General features: G+C 46.4%; 1 protein-coding gene across 2 annotated transcripts in view; it reads left to right on the plus strand.

Moving 5' to 3' along the window:
* PPP6R1 (protein phosphatase 6 regulatory subunit 1) overlaps positions 1 to 8237 on the plus strand; it is a 178414-nt gene extending 170177 nt beyond the window's left edge. For both annotated transcript variants that reach the window (XM_033960861.1, XM_033960863.1), the window contains exon 23: positions 5733 to 8237. In XM_033960861.1, the coding sequence (XP_033816752.1) occupies positions 5733 to 5739 (7 nt within the window). In that variant the 3' untranslated portion in view covers positions 5740 to 8237. The remainder of the gene's footprint in view (positions 1 to 5732) is intronic.
* The last annotated feature ends 9059 nt before the right edge of the window (positions 8238 to 17296 follow it).

Consider the following 17296-nt stretch of genomic DNA (forward strand, 5'->3'; position numbering starts at 1 on the left):
GGAGATTGTTATGACTTCACCAGTGGTCGGGGGATTCTTCATTCAAGGCTGCTCTCAGCGAGCTGCCATTCAAAGGTTCGCTCTTATTTAGCCAGGGTTTGGATGACCTTATGGCACGTGTACAGGACCATTAGCCTCAGGTGCTTCCTGGCCCTGATTCCCGTCCGCCCAGGGGGCCGGGACGGCTGAATTTTTGTCATTTCAGGAGTACATCGCAGTACACCGGACCCTCTGTGGCAGGAAGGCGTTTCGGAGCCTCCTACAGGCCTCGCTTGGAGGTACAGCGTGCCCGCAGTCTCCCAATTCTTGACCTTCAGTGCCTTCCAAAATAAAATTATGACGCAAGGGCTCTGGCGAGGCCTCCCCGGATCGGGGGCGGCTGTTGGCCTTCTTTCTGGAATGGCTGAAGATAACCTCGGTCTAGTGGGTTCTGGAGGTACTCAAGGAAGGTCTTCGACTGCCTTTCTTCCGACCGGCGGCAGTCCTCTCCCTGTCCTCTCCCGAGGGCATTCCGGATTGGGTGCGCTGGTTGCTGGATCTGGCGGCTTTAGAGCCGGTTCCACTGGGCGACTTGGGCTCTGGAGATATTCGATTTACTTCGTCATGCCAAAGAAGGACTCTGTCGATTACAGACAAATTCTGGACCTCATGGAGGTGCATGCATTCTTGCGAGTTCCACATTTCCAGATGGTATCGGTGCGTGCTGTGTTTACAGCGGTGGCTCCTGAAGAGTTTTTGGCTTCCTTGGATCTCACGGAAGGGTATCTACACATCCCGATTTTCCCAGAACATCGGAGGTTCCTTCAGTTTCGTGTTCTAGGGAGGCATTTCCAGTTGGCTGTGCTCCCTTTCGGTTTGGCATCGGCACCCAGAACCTTTACCTAGTTCATGGTGGTGGTGGCTGTCCTTCTGCGATCTCTGGGTGTGTTTGTGCATCCATTCCTCGCCGACTGGCTGATCAGAGCTCCCTCGTGGGAATAGGGCCGTTTGGCGTTTCGCCTAGTGGTGTCTTGGCTAGAAGGTCTCAGATGGGTGATCTATCTGAAAGATAGATCACTCGTGCTGACCAAGGTGTTGGAGCACCTGGATATCCGGTTCAACACGGGGCTGAACTTGGTGTTTCTTTCAAAATCCCGATTTCTGAAACTCTGGAGTGCGATTCAGGACATTTTGCCGGTCCCGGCTCCGCTGGCCTGGCGTTACCTGCAGGTGTTGGGTCTCATGGTGGCAACCATGGACGTCATCTGTGGGTGAGAGCTTGCCTGCGCTCTCTTCAGTTTTCTCTTCTGTAAAGGTGGAATTCCCTGAGAGCTGCGCTGGGGATTCTGCTGCCTGGGTTGGCAGCGGCGCACAGCAGTATGCTGTGGTGGTTGACCCCAGTCAATCTGTCCACAGGGCTTCCTCTGTGATTCTTTGATTGGGTGACACAGACTGCAGTCAAGAGTCTCTCTAATTGGGGAGCAGTTTGCATGTCTGTTCCAGTACAGGTCTGAGTCAGAGAGAGCTGATGGTCGAACGATCGGTTAGCTCCGCTACGGTTCCAAATGTATCTTCACAGGACGGCTGTCTGTGTATTCTCAGCCGATGCGACGGCTGTTGCCTATGTCTGCCGTCAGGGGGCGCTAAGAGTCCCCGGCTGGGATTGGCGGCTCGGATGCTCTTTCCATCATCTCTTGGCTTTATCCACGGCTCATGTGGCCGGTGTCAACGGCGTTCGGGAAGACTTCCTCAGTTGTCAGTCTCTGGACCAGGGAGCATGGTCCATGTCCGGGCTGGTTTTTGCTCCTTCGATCTGATGGCGTCCTAGTAAACAAGAAGGCGGACAGATTCTTCAGCCATAGAGAGGTCGGCGGCGTAGGACTCGACACTCTGGTTCACCCTTGGCCCACGAGGGACCTTCTGTGTGTCCTTCTTACGTGGTCTATGATAGTGCACGTTTTGCGCCGGGTGTAATCGCACAAGAGACGGGCATTCCTTGTGGCTTCGGACTGGCCCAGACAACATTGGTACGCAGACCTTGTGAGGTTGTGCTCCGGGAGTGGTCTGCGTCTTCCTCGCCATCAGTGATTCCTCATGCAGGGTCAGTTTGCACTTCAAGATCCGGACCACTTTGGTCCTGTGGCCTGGCGCTTGAGCGGACAGCCTTGACGGCAGGGGTTAGTCCTCTGCGGTTATCGCCACGCCCCTGCAATGCAAGCGGAAGTCTCCGATGTCGGCCTACGCGAACACCTGGGGGTATTTTCGGATTGGTGTGCAGGGCTCCAGGTAGACCCTTTGGGTTCCGTCGGTGGCTCCAATTCTGGACTTCCTGCAAGCTGGCCTCAGGAAGGGTCTGGCAGTCTCCTCTCTATGTGTTCAGTTTGCGGGCCTCTTCTGTTTGGGTCCCTCTTCGGTCAGGGGCTCTCTAGCTTCTCATCCGGCTATTGTCCGGTTCTTGCAAGAGGCAGGGAGTCTGGGGCATCCCTTACAACGGTCTTACCATCGTGGAGCCTGAATTTGGTCCTATGCTCCCTGACACGTCCGCCCTATGAACCCCTGGATGAGGTCTCTCTGAAAGATCTTACCATTAAGACCGTCTTCCTGGTGGCGGTCACTTCTGCACGGTGAGTGTCAGAGCTTTCAGCTTTATCGTGCATAAGAACATAAGCAATGCCTCTGCTGGGTCAGACCTGAGGTCTATCGTGCCCAGCAGTCCGCTCATGCGGCGGCCCAACAGGTTTAAGGACCTGTGCAGTAATCTTCTATCTATACTCCTCTATCCCCTTTTCCAGCAGGAAATTGTCCAATCCTTTCTTGAACCCCAGTACCGTGCTCTGCCCTATTACGCCCTCTGGAAGCGCATTCCAGGTGTCCACCACACGTTGTGTAAAGAAGAACTTCCTAGCATTCGTTTTGAATCTGTACCCTCTCAACTTTTCTGAATGCCCTCTTGTTCTTTTATTATTTGAAAGTTTGAAGAATCTGTCCCTCTCTACTCTCTCTATGCCCTTCATGATCTTGTAAGTCTCTATCATATTCCCTCTAAGTCTCCTCTTCTCCAGTGAAAAGAGACCCAGTTTCTCCAATTTCTCAGCATATGGAAGGTTTTCCATCCCCTTTATCAGACGCATCACTCTCCTCTGAGCCCTCTCGAGTAACGCCATGTCCTTCTTAAGGTACGGCGACCAATATTGGACGCAGTACTCCAGATGCGGACGCACCATCGCCCGATACAATGGCAGGATAACTTATTTCGTTCTGGTTGTAATACCCTTCTTGATTATACCTAGCATTCTGTTTGCCTTCTTAGCGGCCGCTGCGCACTGTGCTGTCGGCTTCATTGTCATGTCCACCTTTACCCCCCAAGTCCCTTTCTTGGGTACTCTCATTTAATAACATCCCTCCCATCGTATAGTTGTACCTCGGGTTTCTGTTTCCCACATGTAATACTTTACATTTCTCAACGTTGAACTTCATCTGCCATCTCGTCGCCCATTCCCCTAGTTTGTTCAAGTCCCTTTGCAGAGATCCTTTTCTCCACATCGCGGAGTCAGCTGTGATTTTGAGGACACTGCCTTCTTTTCTTCCGAAAGTGGTTTTTTCTTTCCCCGTAAACCAGGGAGTTCAGTTGCAGGCCTTTTGTTCCTTCAGATTCCACGTCTCGGATCTGTGTTCTGCGGTCTCTGGCTATCTGGAGTTGTCTTTTGGGATACCTTGGGGCCACTACCGACTTACGTCTGTCGGCCCATCTGTTTGTCCTGGTGAGCCCTGCACGTCGGGGTCGGCCTGCTTCCGAGATTTCTCTTTCGCGTGGATGCGAGCGGCTAATTCTGCAGCCTATGTGGAGGTGCCGAAAAAGCCTCCCCTTGGGGGTGGAGGTTTACTCTCCTGAGGAATGGAGACTTGTCGGGAGGCCCCGTGGGCTCCCTTTCATACCTTTTGCAGGTTTTCCAGGCTTGGTGTGGCGGCTACGGGTCTTTGGCGTTTCTGTTCATGTGGCGGGCTCATCAGGCCCCCCTTAGTTTTAGGATGGCTTTGATACGTCCCATCTGTTCAGCATCCCAAGAGCTTGTACAAGAATGAAAGATTAGGTTTCTTACCTCTGCTAATCTTCCTTCTTGTAAAGCTTGTCGGGATGCTGAACACCCACCCTTCTGTTTTTATGTCCAATACGCAGGTCGCCTCTTCAGTACCTGGTAAGCTGGATTTCTGTCTTTGACCAGCCTGAGTACATTTAAAAATAATAAAAAAATTTCATGCGTATTCCCCTTTGTTGGGTTTAAGAGTTGGTGGGGGTTCCCCGGGGGATGCCCCTTCTGATCTTCAGGCTGTCCCTGTTCTAGGATTTTTCCTGGGTTTTGGAGTTTATGATGTTTGCATTCTCTGTTTGTTACCACGGCCGTCGAGGCCAATCCGGAGCGACCAGAACCACAAGACCCGGATGGCGAACAATGGGATGGTGCTTCCAAGGCTACCATTGCACGTTGGATCAAGGAGACTATTGCTTCAGCGTATCTTCTTCACAAGAAGCCTGATCTGAATTTTCTCAAAGCTCATTCCACTCAGGGTCAGGTGGCCTCTTGGACTGAGAGTTTGATTGTGCCGCACAATCTGTAAAGCTGCGGTTTGCTCTTCTCTCCATGCCCTTGTTTGCCACTACCGTGTGGACATTGAGGTGCATCGGGATGCAGTGTTCAGTGAACGTGTTCTTGTGGTAGCCCTTCAGGGGTCCCACCCATGATGGGTTCTGCTTTGGTATGTCGCATCCATTCTGTGCCAGTCTGGAGGGACGATAAAGGAGAAATTAGCAGGTAAGAACCTAATTTCTCCTGTAGCTCAACCGGGCGCATGCAACGCTGGGCAGTGTACATGCAAGAGGTGGTCTCTGCTCAGAAGAGCTTACAATCTAATTATGACAGACACACAGGACAAAATGAGAGCCAAAGTTAAACAGTCTTAAAACCCAGCAAACTCCCAAGTTTCCCAAGCTCAAAACAAACTTCACAATCCTGAGGAAAAATAATCTCCAACTGTAAATTTGGCAATTCAGTGTTATAAAAATAGTTGGGTTGGGATGGGGAATATGTATTATATGGTCATGGGAATATTGATAAAGAGGGGGGTATTTATTTTTATTTTATAAGAATATATGATTGTAATTACAAGTGATTTGTGAAAATTGTTTTATTATTTATAATTCACTTGATGTAAGAATCAAAAATGAATAAAGATTTACAAAAAAAAAAAAAAAGTCTTTCCCAGCTGACTTTCTAAAGTGTTCCCCCCAAGTGTAATCTACTTGGTGGCAGCTCCTGGCTCTTTCCTGTGCTCTGGAGAGGGGGATTTAGCCTTGCTTTTCTCATCCTTAATTACCAGTAAACTTAGCGCTTTCTGATTTTAGTTGGTAAAACTTGGTCACCTCTGGACCCAAATAGATCTAACATAGGGCCCCTTCTGAATAATGCTGCAAAGTAAGTCCCTGGCAAAGGCTGTGGAGGTATGCCATTCACATATTAGATAGCATCCTTATTCTCTTTCATGCCTGTCAGTGTGTGGAGCCTCCAGTTTGACAGCTGGGAGAAGCCATGATGTAAATTCTAATCTTAACACTCTGTGATCCTCGGGGTATCACTTTGTCTATTTATTGCTGCTTTATCCACCTTCCTATTGGAAACTCCCAGACTAGATAGTTCTGCTGTCCCTTGCAGCAGTAATGTCGCTTAATGTCCTTTTTTGTTTTCTCCCCCTTCCAGTCCTTAGATATATCCATGAAACGTCTCTTCATGCCTCCATTCCTGCAGGAGGTCACATAGGAAAGCAGGAAGCCAGGAATGAGCATCCTCCCCCAGTCTCCGGAGCCAAGCAGGACAGGGTGGGGTAACCCAGGTCTCGGATCCGTGCAGGAGAAAACGGGGCTCTGGCACCGCAGCAAAGTGAAACGAGAATGAACCGAATGGAACCCTGGAGATGACGGGAACAAACATGAACTTGAAAAGCCACAATTTCTGACTCTCCCCTTAGCTCTCCTCACCCTTTCCCAAATCGGCAGTTTTCTGCCATGTTTTTTGGGGAATTATAGAATGATTTTGCACTGAAATCTGTGGAAGTGATAACTTCATAAATTTTATATATAAATACATGTAGAGAGACCTCATTGAGCAGTGCAAAGCAAGCTTTAATCTCATGTAGTAGTGTAGATTCAGCCTCCCCTACCTCCTTCTGCAGAGCTTAGAAACGGGGCTGAGGTAGCTCCTCAATCAGAGGAAGAGGCCTGTGTTTCTCCCCTTGCTTTTCTGTTGGGTATCTTTAAGGGGATGTTTATTTTTACCGAAGCAGCTGGGGGCTGGAGGGATGAGATGTGCATTTTTAAAATGATCTTCCATACAGGTTGTAACCTGCTCTTCCCTCCTCTTAAGTGTCTTGCAGTAACAGGGGCCTGGAATTTGGGTTAATAGTGAGGTGGTGCCCCACCCATGCTCTGAGCTGGGGTGGGGGGTGGAGAGTTGTGCCACATAGCCGCTGGGCTGTCACATTCACTGAAGTCAATAAGTCAATTCTCTGCTTTTTGTGTGTTTTAAATATCTGCTGTAAGCATACTGGCACAAAAGGGGGGCACAAGAGATAGGATCTTTCTCCTCTACTCCCACCCCCCAATAGAGGCTGAACTTCAGATATAATTTGGAGGTGGTATCCTGAAGTTTACAGTTTTGGAAGCTGTTAAACGATGTGATGTGTTTGCACCCCTTTCCACGTCCCTCCAAGGCTGCACTTAGATACATCCCCTTGTGCCTTATCATCCTTTGTGAGTGAGGAGCTTCCCCCCACCCCACCCCACCCCATACCTTCTTTACTGAAAGCTAGAATGTGACTGGAGAGCAATGGCACTCTTTGTGTCGTCATGGGTCCTACTGCCTCCCCTGGAAAATGCTAGCCTGTACTAGAAGTCCCCCCCCCCCTCAAAAAAACAGCATTCCTTTTGAGCCGCCCCTTTTTCTGTTCCTTGTGTTCTATTCTTTTGGCTATTAAACCCAATGTCTTCTGTGCCTTCAGTGGGTAAAACCAGGAAAGAACAGAACTGAAGTTGTTACAGGTTCAATTTCTGTACCAGCTGTCCTCTTCCCCTCTCTAGAAACTGTGAGGTGCTGTGGAGAGGGTGCCAAGTGCCTTAAAATATACCCCCCTCTCCACACACACACACACTATCATCCCTTCCCCTTATCCACTTAATCCTCTCGCACCTGATGCTGCCAAGGACAAAAGCAGCTGAAAAAGTGAGGCCTTCCCAGTGATTCCCTACACTAGACTACAGGTTGCATGCAGATCACAGAGATGGAGCTGGATACAGGCAGCCACACACTGCTTTTTATCCAGTTTTGAATACAAATTAAAAAAGCAATACTTATCAGCTTGGGGGTGGGATGGGGCTGGCTTTTCTTGAATTGGAAGCTCTGGTGGCTCCCTGTTCTGAGTATGTGTATCTTGTGAGGAGGTGCTATTGTATAATCTGGCACTTAATCTTTCCCTTTTCTAATTGGTAGAAACCTGATTTAATGTGTCTTGTTCCTGGAAGCTCCATTTAGCTAAAATGAAAAGGGGAGTGATGCGTTCTGTGGCATTCAATTCTCAGTGGCTCTTCATCACCCAAGCATGCTGAGTAAACGGTGCCCTTGCTTAGCACCAGGCATGGAGTTTACCCCCATGTCTCTGAGCTAAAGGGCCACCATGGGCCATTTGTAGTGATGCTGAACAGGAAGAATCTGTGACCCTAAGCTTTGGCGGTTTTATTTTAAGCAGTTCCCACCCAGAGCATTTGTGGGGCACCCATCAGAAAGGTGGGCTCAGGTCATAAGATTTTTTTTTTCTCACCCCTGCAGGCTTGCTTCTTAGCAGAGAGTCAGAGTCACTTCTCCATTCCTTCACTACAGATGTGCCTTTTGCTATCTCTTGTAGACTTCAGGGGGTGATGGCAGGGGGATCTGGAAATACCTCCCCCACCAAAAGGATCCTATAATGTTTGGGCATTGAAAAACAATGTGAGCCAGGGTGGGTAGTGGAGGGGTTACAGAATAACTCAAAAACAAGCCACTAATGGGAAGAGGAAAATGATTAGAGCTTTTTTATGGAAAAAAAAGTTAAAATGATTTATAAAAACAAAGTAATTTATGTATTTTTTTTTCATCTTCAGAACATTTAAAATGTTCCTTTTTATTTTTGTTTCCTGGATTGTAAAAGAAATAAATAGTGCGTATTCTTGCTTATGTTGTGTCTGAGTCAATGATGGGAAAGGAGTAAGTGGCTACTTTAGTCTCTCCAAGTGGTGGCTTCTATATTGTCCATGACAGACCAGTCCAGATGTATTGGGTATTCCCCTGCCAACAGAAGAAGCCAGAAAAAAACTCATAGCGGATCTGCTGACCTACTTCCCTTTATAAGGGGCTACCTTCAGTGCCACAGTATTTCTCTCGCTCCAGCAGATGGTATAGGTATGTGGCCTAGTGCAGCAACTATGAATTCTGTAAGCCCTGAGTCTAGGGAATCATGCAGGATTTCCCTATCCCTATGGGAACAGAGGGCTAGGATTGTTTCCGGCCCACAAAACCCAGGGGTGTTAAACAGAGGACTGTCCCTCTACTCCTCATGGGAGTTATGGCTGTAGTACTTACTGTCATCCTGTACTCTTGAGTGGGCTGGAGGTAATGTACCCTGAGTGCTGGCCAATTAAAGCTTTTGGAAGAGGGGAAAATAAGCCTTCCATGCAGTCTTGTTCCCAAGAGGATCGGGAAATTGTCTGTGCTCTGCCTGGAATTTAGGTCTGTGGCTATTCATAGTTGTATACCATAAGCTGGAGCTATGAAAATCTTGAGGTGCTGTAGGCAGTACCAGCCCCTTATAAGGAGAGTGAAGTCAGCTGTGATCTGTTTCTCTCTGGCTCCATCTGATGGTAGGTAGAAATAACCCACTTGTCTAGACTGGTCTGGCAAGACTTAAGGAAAGGAAATTAACAAATATGTCCAAATTTCTTATTACTTGCAGAGAAAATGTCTCAAGAGCAATGCTTCCTTAGGTGCGTACAAATTTTTTTTTTTTTTCAAGTTCTAAAATCCAACAATTTTCCAGATTTGCAAATATTTTTGTGAGCAACCTTGGAGAATCTGTGAGTGATGCTCCTAGAATGTATGAGCAATTGCTCTCGCGTTATGCTTAGAGGGAACATAGCTCAAGAGCAAACACACCAAACAGAGGGGAAATAAGCAAGTCAGGGAACAAATGTGTGGAGATATTCTACTCTGAGGCCTGCTAAATGGCCACTCTTGTTTTAGAAAGAGAAAAGGGAGGCAGATAAGACCATATGGCCTATTCAGTCTGTCTACACCAACTACTAATCTCTACAATGCCTTCTTTCCTTCACATCCTCTGTGGTCATCCAATGATTTCTTGAATTCAAATACAGTCCTCATTTCCACCACCCTCACCGGAAGGAAGTAATTCTCAGTAGACTCACCAGGGAGCTACACTCTGAGATGTCATCTAGCTAGACCAGTCCAAATCGGTGGGTTATGTCTCCTGACCCAGCAGATGGAGCCACTGGTATTTGTTGGGTTGGGTTGGGTTTTTTGCACTCCAGTTTACTCCATTAGTTCATGATCAGTTTGTATACTTGGCCTAATGAGCATAATGATGAAATGTTTTTCCATGAAATGAGTAGATCAGGGGTGTCCAACCTTTTGGCTTCCCTGGGCTGCATTGGCCCAAAAAAATTTGGGAGGACTAAGCAAATGCTGCAGCAAAACAGAGGAGAAAGCCAGCAAGCAGGTAAACACCTGGGGGCAGCAGAGGAAAACACTGCTTCGCCCTCGACCGGGGCCGCACAAAATACTTCAAGGGGCCACAGGTTGGACACCCCTGGAGTAGATGATCCATGCCAACTCTTTACATTATTGTAAAAGGAGACAGACTGACTCTTTAAATAGCACAACCAAAGAGGAGGGCCCGCTGTACAAAAACTCAGCTAAGAGAAATAAAACTCTGAAGAGGGAGAGGTAACACCCTCTTAGGGAAAGAGTTTATCTTCCAATCATCGCTTAATCAATGTTAAAAGCGAGTCCAGCTCTAAGGTGTAAAAATATTTTAAATGTGTTGGAATACTGTATACACTCAATTCAAAAAACTTTTGCATTCAGGTTAACACTGGAAACTCTAAATGCACTTAGCTTGGTTGTAAGGAAAAACTCATCAGGGTCCCGACGCGGCCCCGTTTCGGTGTCTGATTCAGGAGACCCCGAAACGGGGCCGCGTCGGGACCCTGATGAGTTTTTCCTTACAACCAAGCTAAGTGCATTTAGAGTTTCCAGTGTTAACCTGAATGCAAAACTTTTTTGAATTGAGTGTATACAGTATTCCAATTAAGAGATATATACACATTTAAAATATTTTTACACCTTAGAGCTGGACTCGCTTTTAACATTGATTAAGCGATGATTGGAAGATAAACTCTTTCCCTAAGAGGGGGTTACCTCTCCCTCTTCAGAGTTTTATTTCTCTGAGCTGAGTTTTTGTACAGCGGGCCCTCCGCTTTGGTTGTGCTATTTACAGTCAGTCTGTCTCCTTTTACAGTTTAGTACCTTGCAACTCTTTACATTAGTCATACTTCTGTCCCAGGCCAAAGTTCCAGAATCTGAAAAGCTGCTTCCAAATGAGTGCTATTGAACAGGATAAGAAACTTTGTCCTGTCTTTTTATATTCACTTGCAGTTTCTGATAAGTTAGGGTACAAAGTGTTTCAAAGGGAACTTCTCCTAGAGGCAAGCAGTCATGATGGTCACAAATCAGCTAATGCTGATACATGTACAAGTTATCTGGAATAGTAATGTGGAATGGCTAGAATTACAGCTTGAGCACACCACAAATTCGCTTCAGTGTGGACTTTTCCAAATCAGCCATATGATGTTCAACACACACATACACTCCCACTAGATGTGACTGGTTGCCGATGGAGGCACGTGTGAAGTTTAAGTTCGGATGTTTCTGCTTTAAGGTACTTTTCGGCCTCTCCCCCAGATATATATCTGACCTTTTCTCTTTTTCAACCAATCAACATATAAGAACCTCAAACGTGAATTTTGTTTCCCCACTGGTTAGAGTATGTAAATTTAAAAGACATCAACATCTCTTCTTATATCAGGCAGCATTATGGGGTAAAGATCTGAGACATTTACTCATGCTTGAGAATACCTATGGGGAATTCAGGAAACACCTAAAAACATATCTGTTCCTAAAGTACGTAGGCAGCTACAATGCACAATCTTTTCCCACAACTGATCGCTAAACTTTAACTCTTAGTACTACTCAATCTAACATTTTTTTTAAAATCATTGTAAACCGCATAGAACTTTACGGTTCTGCGGTATATAAACTGTTATTATTATTACCTGGATGATTCTTTGACTTAGGAGTCCAATATTCTGCCAGCAGGTGCTCCGCAGTCTCTGCCACTTAACATTATTCTTATTGTGTTTCTCTACCCAATATAATAATCACAGACCATTGCAGGCACAAAAATGTAGCTCTCAGCTTGGAACGCGCCATGGAGTATGCTTGCATTCCTCTACTTGACTGTGGAGAAAGCGAAGTTACTTATATGCAACAGTGTCTGCATAGACAATAGAGGAATGGAAGAGTACAGAGGAATGACTAAGATAGCACCACTTACCAGGCGATCCTAAGAACGAGCTCCCAGTGCTGTCGACGTTTTTCTTCCTGTGCTATGCCGCACAAATGAAAAGGAATTGTAACGGTATTAGCCTCCTCGACGCCTCTGCAGTCAATGAGACAGCACCTGATTGAGCGATTTTTGCCGGCACTCTGTCTACAAACGGGTGAAGGAAGCCCTGCAGCGCGAGTGGGTGGAGAAGGCCCAATCATGCAGGGGCATGAGATCTCGTCACTCCGTCTCCCACAGCACCTCCCTGTCCAGCTGAAGTCGCTACTGTGGAAATAGGAAGCAGGGCTGCCGAAGGGGCAACAAGCTATCCTGCCGAGGAGGCAGCAACATTCGATGAGCTTCTACCGAAGGAGACTATCACAGGGGAGATTGCTCCCTCTAGTGAGGTGACTTTGGGCGCAATTTGGGGAATGCTCAAGAGGCTGGACGCAGCTACCCAGAAAACATCTGATGAGGTAAAGGCTCTGGGGGGGGAAAAACTAGATGACATTTCTAAGAAGTTAGAACAAACTAATACTGAAACAAAATATTCACTTATAAAAGTACAGTCTGAGATGCAATCTCTACAAGATTATAAGATCATGGCTATCAAAGATAGTATGGCAATACATTAAAAAATCAAAAATATTGAAAATTTTAATAGGTTGAATGTGAGAATACTCAACTTCCCCAAGATCTCAGGGCTATCTGCTTATGAAATGTTCAAGAACTATCTTCTGGAAATACAAAAATATACTTCTGAATGTATTCCCCCTTTAAATAAGATTTTATTATCTTCCTAATCCTAAACAATCCTGAGGAGCCTTGGAGCGTGGAGATAATATTCAAATTACTCAACTTGATTTGCAAAATATATCGAACTTCTGAAAGAGTTCATATTCGAAACCGCAAATAGAACGACACTCTTGGTATCTTGTCTTCCAACAAGACCTGGACGCATTTATGAAACAGTATTTTAGATCCTCAAAAAGTTTATTCCATGGAAAAAAAATATGGGTGTACCAGGATGTTACTAAATCCACTCGAGCGAAGAAAGCAATTTTTGGCCTTAAGATTAGAGACTAAATCTCTAGGGGCATTGTTTCTACTTGCTTATCCCTGCAAGTGTATAGTAAAGTATATTCAAGTTAACTATGTGTTTTTCCTCCCCAAGCAACTGAAGGCTTTTCTTGAGCTGAAAAGAATTGCCCCAAATTGATGGAATGAAATGAAATTCTAGGGTGAATTGTGTTAAGCTTGTTGTTTCTCAGTTATTCCTGCCTAAACCCCCTTTACTGTTCATGTGGTCTAATGAAGGGTTAAAAATTATTCCTATGTTTAATGTAATGTGAAGTAACATTATACCTACTGCATTTCTGTAGCAAGTTTATTTTCTTGTAATGTTTGGACATCTATATATATAAAATCAGAGGTATGTATTAGAGAATGACACGGTGAAAAAATTGGTCCCCGTCACCGCCCCGTCCCCGTCTCACCATCCCCGTCACCGCCCCGTTCCCGTCTCACCATCCCCGTCACCGCTCCGTCCCCGTCTCACCATCCTCTTCACCGCCCCGTCACCGCCACTGCAATCCCATTCACTTTTCTTTATTTACGTATAAAGGAAACATTCTTTAAAACTTTAAAACTTAGTTAAATATTAGTTAATAACTATACAAAAACAAAACACGCAGAGAAAAAATTAATTAATAAAAATTCTCAAAACTGACACATTTTGATCACTAAATTTAAAATAGTTATTTTTTATACAGTTTTTCAATCACTAATCTTCCACCACCCCTGGGGCTAGCAATGCAAAAACAAACACGACATGTACTTTAAATGCTGCCGTGATTAGCATAGTGACCGCGGCTACGGCTGCAAGTCTCCCCTCCCCCCAGCGATCACGGCAGGAGGGCACCTAACCCCTCCTGTAGACCCCCCCAACGGCCCTCCCGACAATCGCAGCAGAAGGGTACCCAACCCCTCCTGCCAGTCCTCCCAATGGCCTCCCCTAAGATCGCCGGCAGGAGGGTACCCAACCCCTCCTGCTGGACCCCCCCCCCAACGAACCCTCCCACCCCGGAACCCCCTTAGTCTTACTTTCCAAGTTGGACCGGACGGCTCCTCACACGTATGGCCAGCAGGCTTGCCTCCGTCCAAATGAGGCGGGCCCGCCCCTACCCTGCCCAACCCACAGGATCCTAGGGCCTGATTGGTCTAGGCACCTAAAGCCACTCCCGCTATAGGAGGGGCCTTAGGTGCTTGGGCCAATCAGGCCCTAGGATCCTGTGGGTTAGGCAGGGGAGGGGAGGGGCGGGCCCGCCTCATTTGGACGGAGGCAGGCCTGCTGGCCAGACGAGCGAGGAACTGTCCGGTCCAACTTGGAAAGTAAGACTAAGGGGGTTCCGGGGTGGGAGGGTTCGTTGGGGGGGGGGGGTCCAGCAGGAGGGGTTGGGTACCCTCCTGCCGGCGATCTTAGGGGAGGCCATTGGGAGGCAGGGGAGGGGAGGGGCGGGCCCGCCTCATTTGGACGGAGGCAGGCCTGCTGGCCAGACGAGCGAGGAGCTGTCCGGTCCAACTTGGAAAGTAAGACTAAGGGGGTTCCGGGGTGGGAGGGTTCGTTGGGGGGGGGTCCAGCAGGAGGGGTTGGGTACCCTCCTGCCGGCGATCTTAGGGGAGGCCATTGGGAGGACCGGCAGGAGGGGTTGGGTACCCTTCTGCTGCGATTGGCAGGAAGGGTTGATCTGACAAATGAGGAGCACGGTGAAACACAGGTAAATAGCGGTTCCTAGAAGGGGGTACATTGGCCCGCGGGGACAAACCTGTTCACCGTTTCCGTGGTCGGTGAATGGCCTTGTCCCCGTCACCGCAGCGACTGCTAGTTTTCTTCCCCGTTTTCGGCGGTGACCCGCGGCTTAAATGCGGTGGCCGCGGGTAAACCGTCACCGTGTCATTCTCTAGTATGTATGTGTGTATGTATGTGTGTGTGTATGTGCTGCGATCACGCAAAAACGGCTTGACCGATTTGAACGAAACTTGGTATGCAGATCCCTCACTACCTGGGGTGATATGTTCTGGGGGTCTCGCGGCCCACCTGCACACGTGGGCGGAGCTACAAACAAATTCAGATTTCACCCATTCATGTCAATGGAAAAAATGTAAAAAGCTGCCATTCTCACAGTAATTCAAAAACGGCTTGACCGATTTGAACGAAACTTGGTATGCAGGTCCCTCACTACCTGGGGTGATATGTTCTGGGGGTCTCGCGGCCCACAACTCTATGTTGCTTGCTCAAGGGTGGGTTCACCCAAGAATTTATATGTTCTTGCTCCAGGAGGTGAAACTAAAAATGTTGTTTATAATCACGTTTTGCGTTAGTTGTATTATATTCATTTTGTCAAATATTTCACATTATAATTTGAATATTGTACTTTTTATTAAGCTGTAAAAAAATAATTTCATTCACCACTATAAAGTATCTTTATTTTAATCCATTTACAGTGTTATTGCTATAATTAAATACCCATGCAACGCCGGGGCATCAGCTAGTAATATAAATAAAGAAGAAGAAAAAAGACAACAGAGGAATGTAGCCATGCTTGCCCCTCCCATTCTAAAAAAATAAAATTGTCTACAACTTGCATATACACCGAAGAGGAAGGGGTGCCCCATGCAGCATGGGACTCAGAGCCAGGATCAACCTCACAGAAGAGCCCCAGAATCAAAACTTCAGAAACATCACTGTAAAACCTCCCAAACCAGTCTTCCTGAGTATGATGTTGGACTGGTCTAGCAGGACTCAAGGAAAGGAAATTTGAGGTAAGCACAATTTTATCTTTTTGTCGAAACAAGAGAATGTTCCAAAACTCTAAGCAGGTAGAAGACAAGGCTCTCTTCCCAACTGTAGAATGAAGGAAAATCAGCGTCCAAGGAATAATTAGCTCCTTTTCAGTATCAGATAATGTGATTTCCTTTAGTTGTTATTTTGTATCCTTAAATCACTCCGTTTCTTAAGTCTTGGATCCTAATTTTGAGGACTAGTGTGCGATTAAGTTGAGAGTTATTTCTTCTTTGTTGGATAAAAAGTTTTTTTAATGTTGTGTTTAATATTATGTTTTCTTAATTGCACTTTCTGTACAGGATGATATGCTTGTTAAATAATGTAAAAATTTCTAAAATAAATAATAATAAAAAAAAAAAAAAGAAAGTTGAAATCCCCTAAGATTACAACATTACCTGTCTTGCATTTGTGTTTAATTTCCTCAATCATTTTCGAGTCTTTTTCCTCCCCCTGTCCTGGCGGTCGGTAGTAAAGGCCAATCTTTTTGTGTCAGCACCGTTGTGTCTGGGAATCTTTATCCAGAGGGATTCCAGCTTTTCTTTCTCTTCCGTCATAGTCACTCTCACAGATCTTGTGTCATCAGCTAGAAGCACACTACTGACTTCTCTGCTTCTTTAATGAACACTGTGTACCATGCAAAGCCTATGAGTGGCCTAGTGATTAGAGCCACAGCCTCGGCACCCTGAGGTAAGTTCAAGTCCTGCACTGCTCCTTGTTACCTTGGGCAAGTCATTTAATCCTCCACTGCCCCAGGTACGTTAGGTGTACTGAGCCTTCCAAGACAGACAGGGACAAATGCTCGAGTACGTGAATGTAAACCGCTTAGACAACTTTCATTTATAGGTGATATAAAAATAAATACCCAGGCTTCCTAACAACTAGGGATGAACTATTGTTTTCAATACAAGATTGTTTGCCCATAATAGGTCCCATGCTTCTTAAATTGCAATTTCATTACTGGCAATTATGTGCATGATTGCCAGTATAAATTATTGGCCAATGAGGCCACGGTTCTCCCTTAGGCTGCATCGGGGGTAAAGACTGCAGGGGAAATTTGACACAAACCCTGCTAATCAGCACTTCCAAATCTCAGAGCTAGAGAAAGACATGGGGACAGATTTGTCCCTGTCCCCACAGGAACTCAATTTCCCCCGTCCCTGTAAGTTTTGTCGCTGTCCCTGCCCCATTCATGCAAGCTCTGCCATAACATTACATTACATTAATGACGTCTATTCCGCCTGGACCTTGCAGTTCTAAGTGGATTACATCAGAAAGATAACTGGACATTTCCAGGAAGAGGATTACAATTAAAGGCGTTGGGGCCTAATACAATTTTGAAGTGGGAGAAAGAGGGGAAAAGGATGGGGGGTTAGGACATCTGGATGAATTTTTTGAATAGTAGGGTTTTGATTTCTTTTCAGTAGGCTTTGAGGTCTGTTGTTGCTGTCAGCAGGTTGGTGATGGAGGGGTCCAATTTTGCTGCGTGTGTTCCTTTGAAAGGGGGGTAGGAGAAAGGGGACTGGGTTCTCCTCTGGATGAGAGGTTCCTGTTTAGGCGGTTGTTTAGGTGGGTGGGTGCCGTTCCGTTTAATGTTTTGAATAATAGGCAGTATAGTTTGAATTGGATGCGGGCTTGTATAGGAAGCCAGTGTGAATCTAGGTAGGCGTTGGTGATGTGGTCAAATTTTCCAAGAGAATAGATTAATCTGAGGGCTGTGTTCTGCACGGTCTAGTTGTTTTATTCAGTAGGTGAGGCAAGGAAGGTAGAGGATAT

The sequence above is a fragment of the Geotrypetes seraphini genome, chromosome 10, assembly GCF_902459505.1.
Source record: "Geotrypetes seraphini chromosome 10, aGeoSer1.1, whole genome shotgun sequence".
NCBI lineage: Eukaryota > Metazoa > Chordata > Amphibia > Gymnophiona > Dermophiidae > Geotrypetes > Geotrypetes seraphini.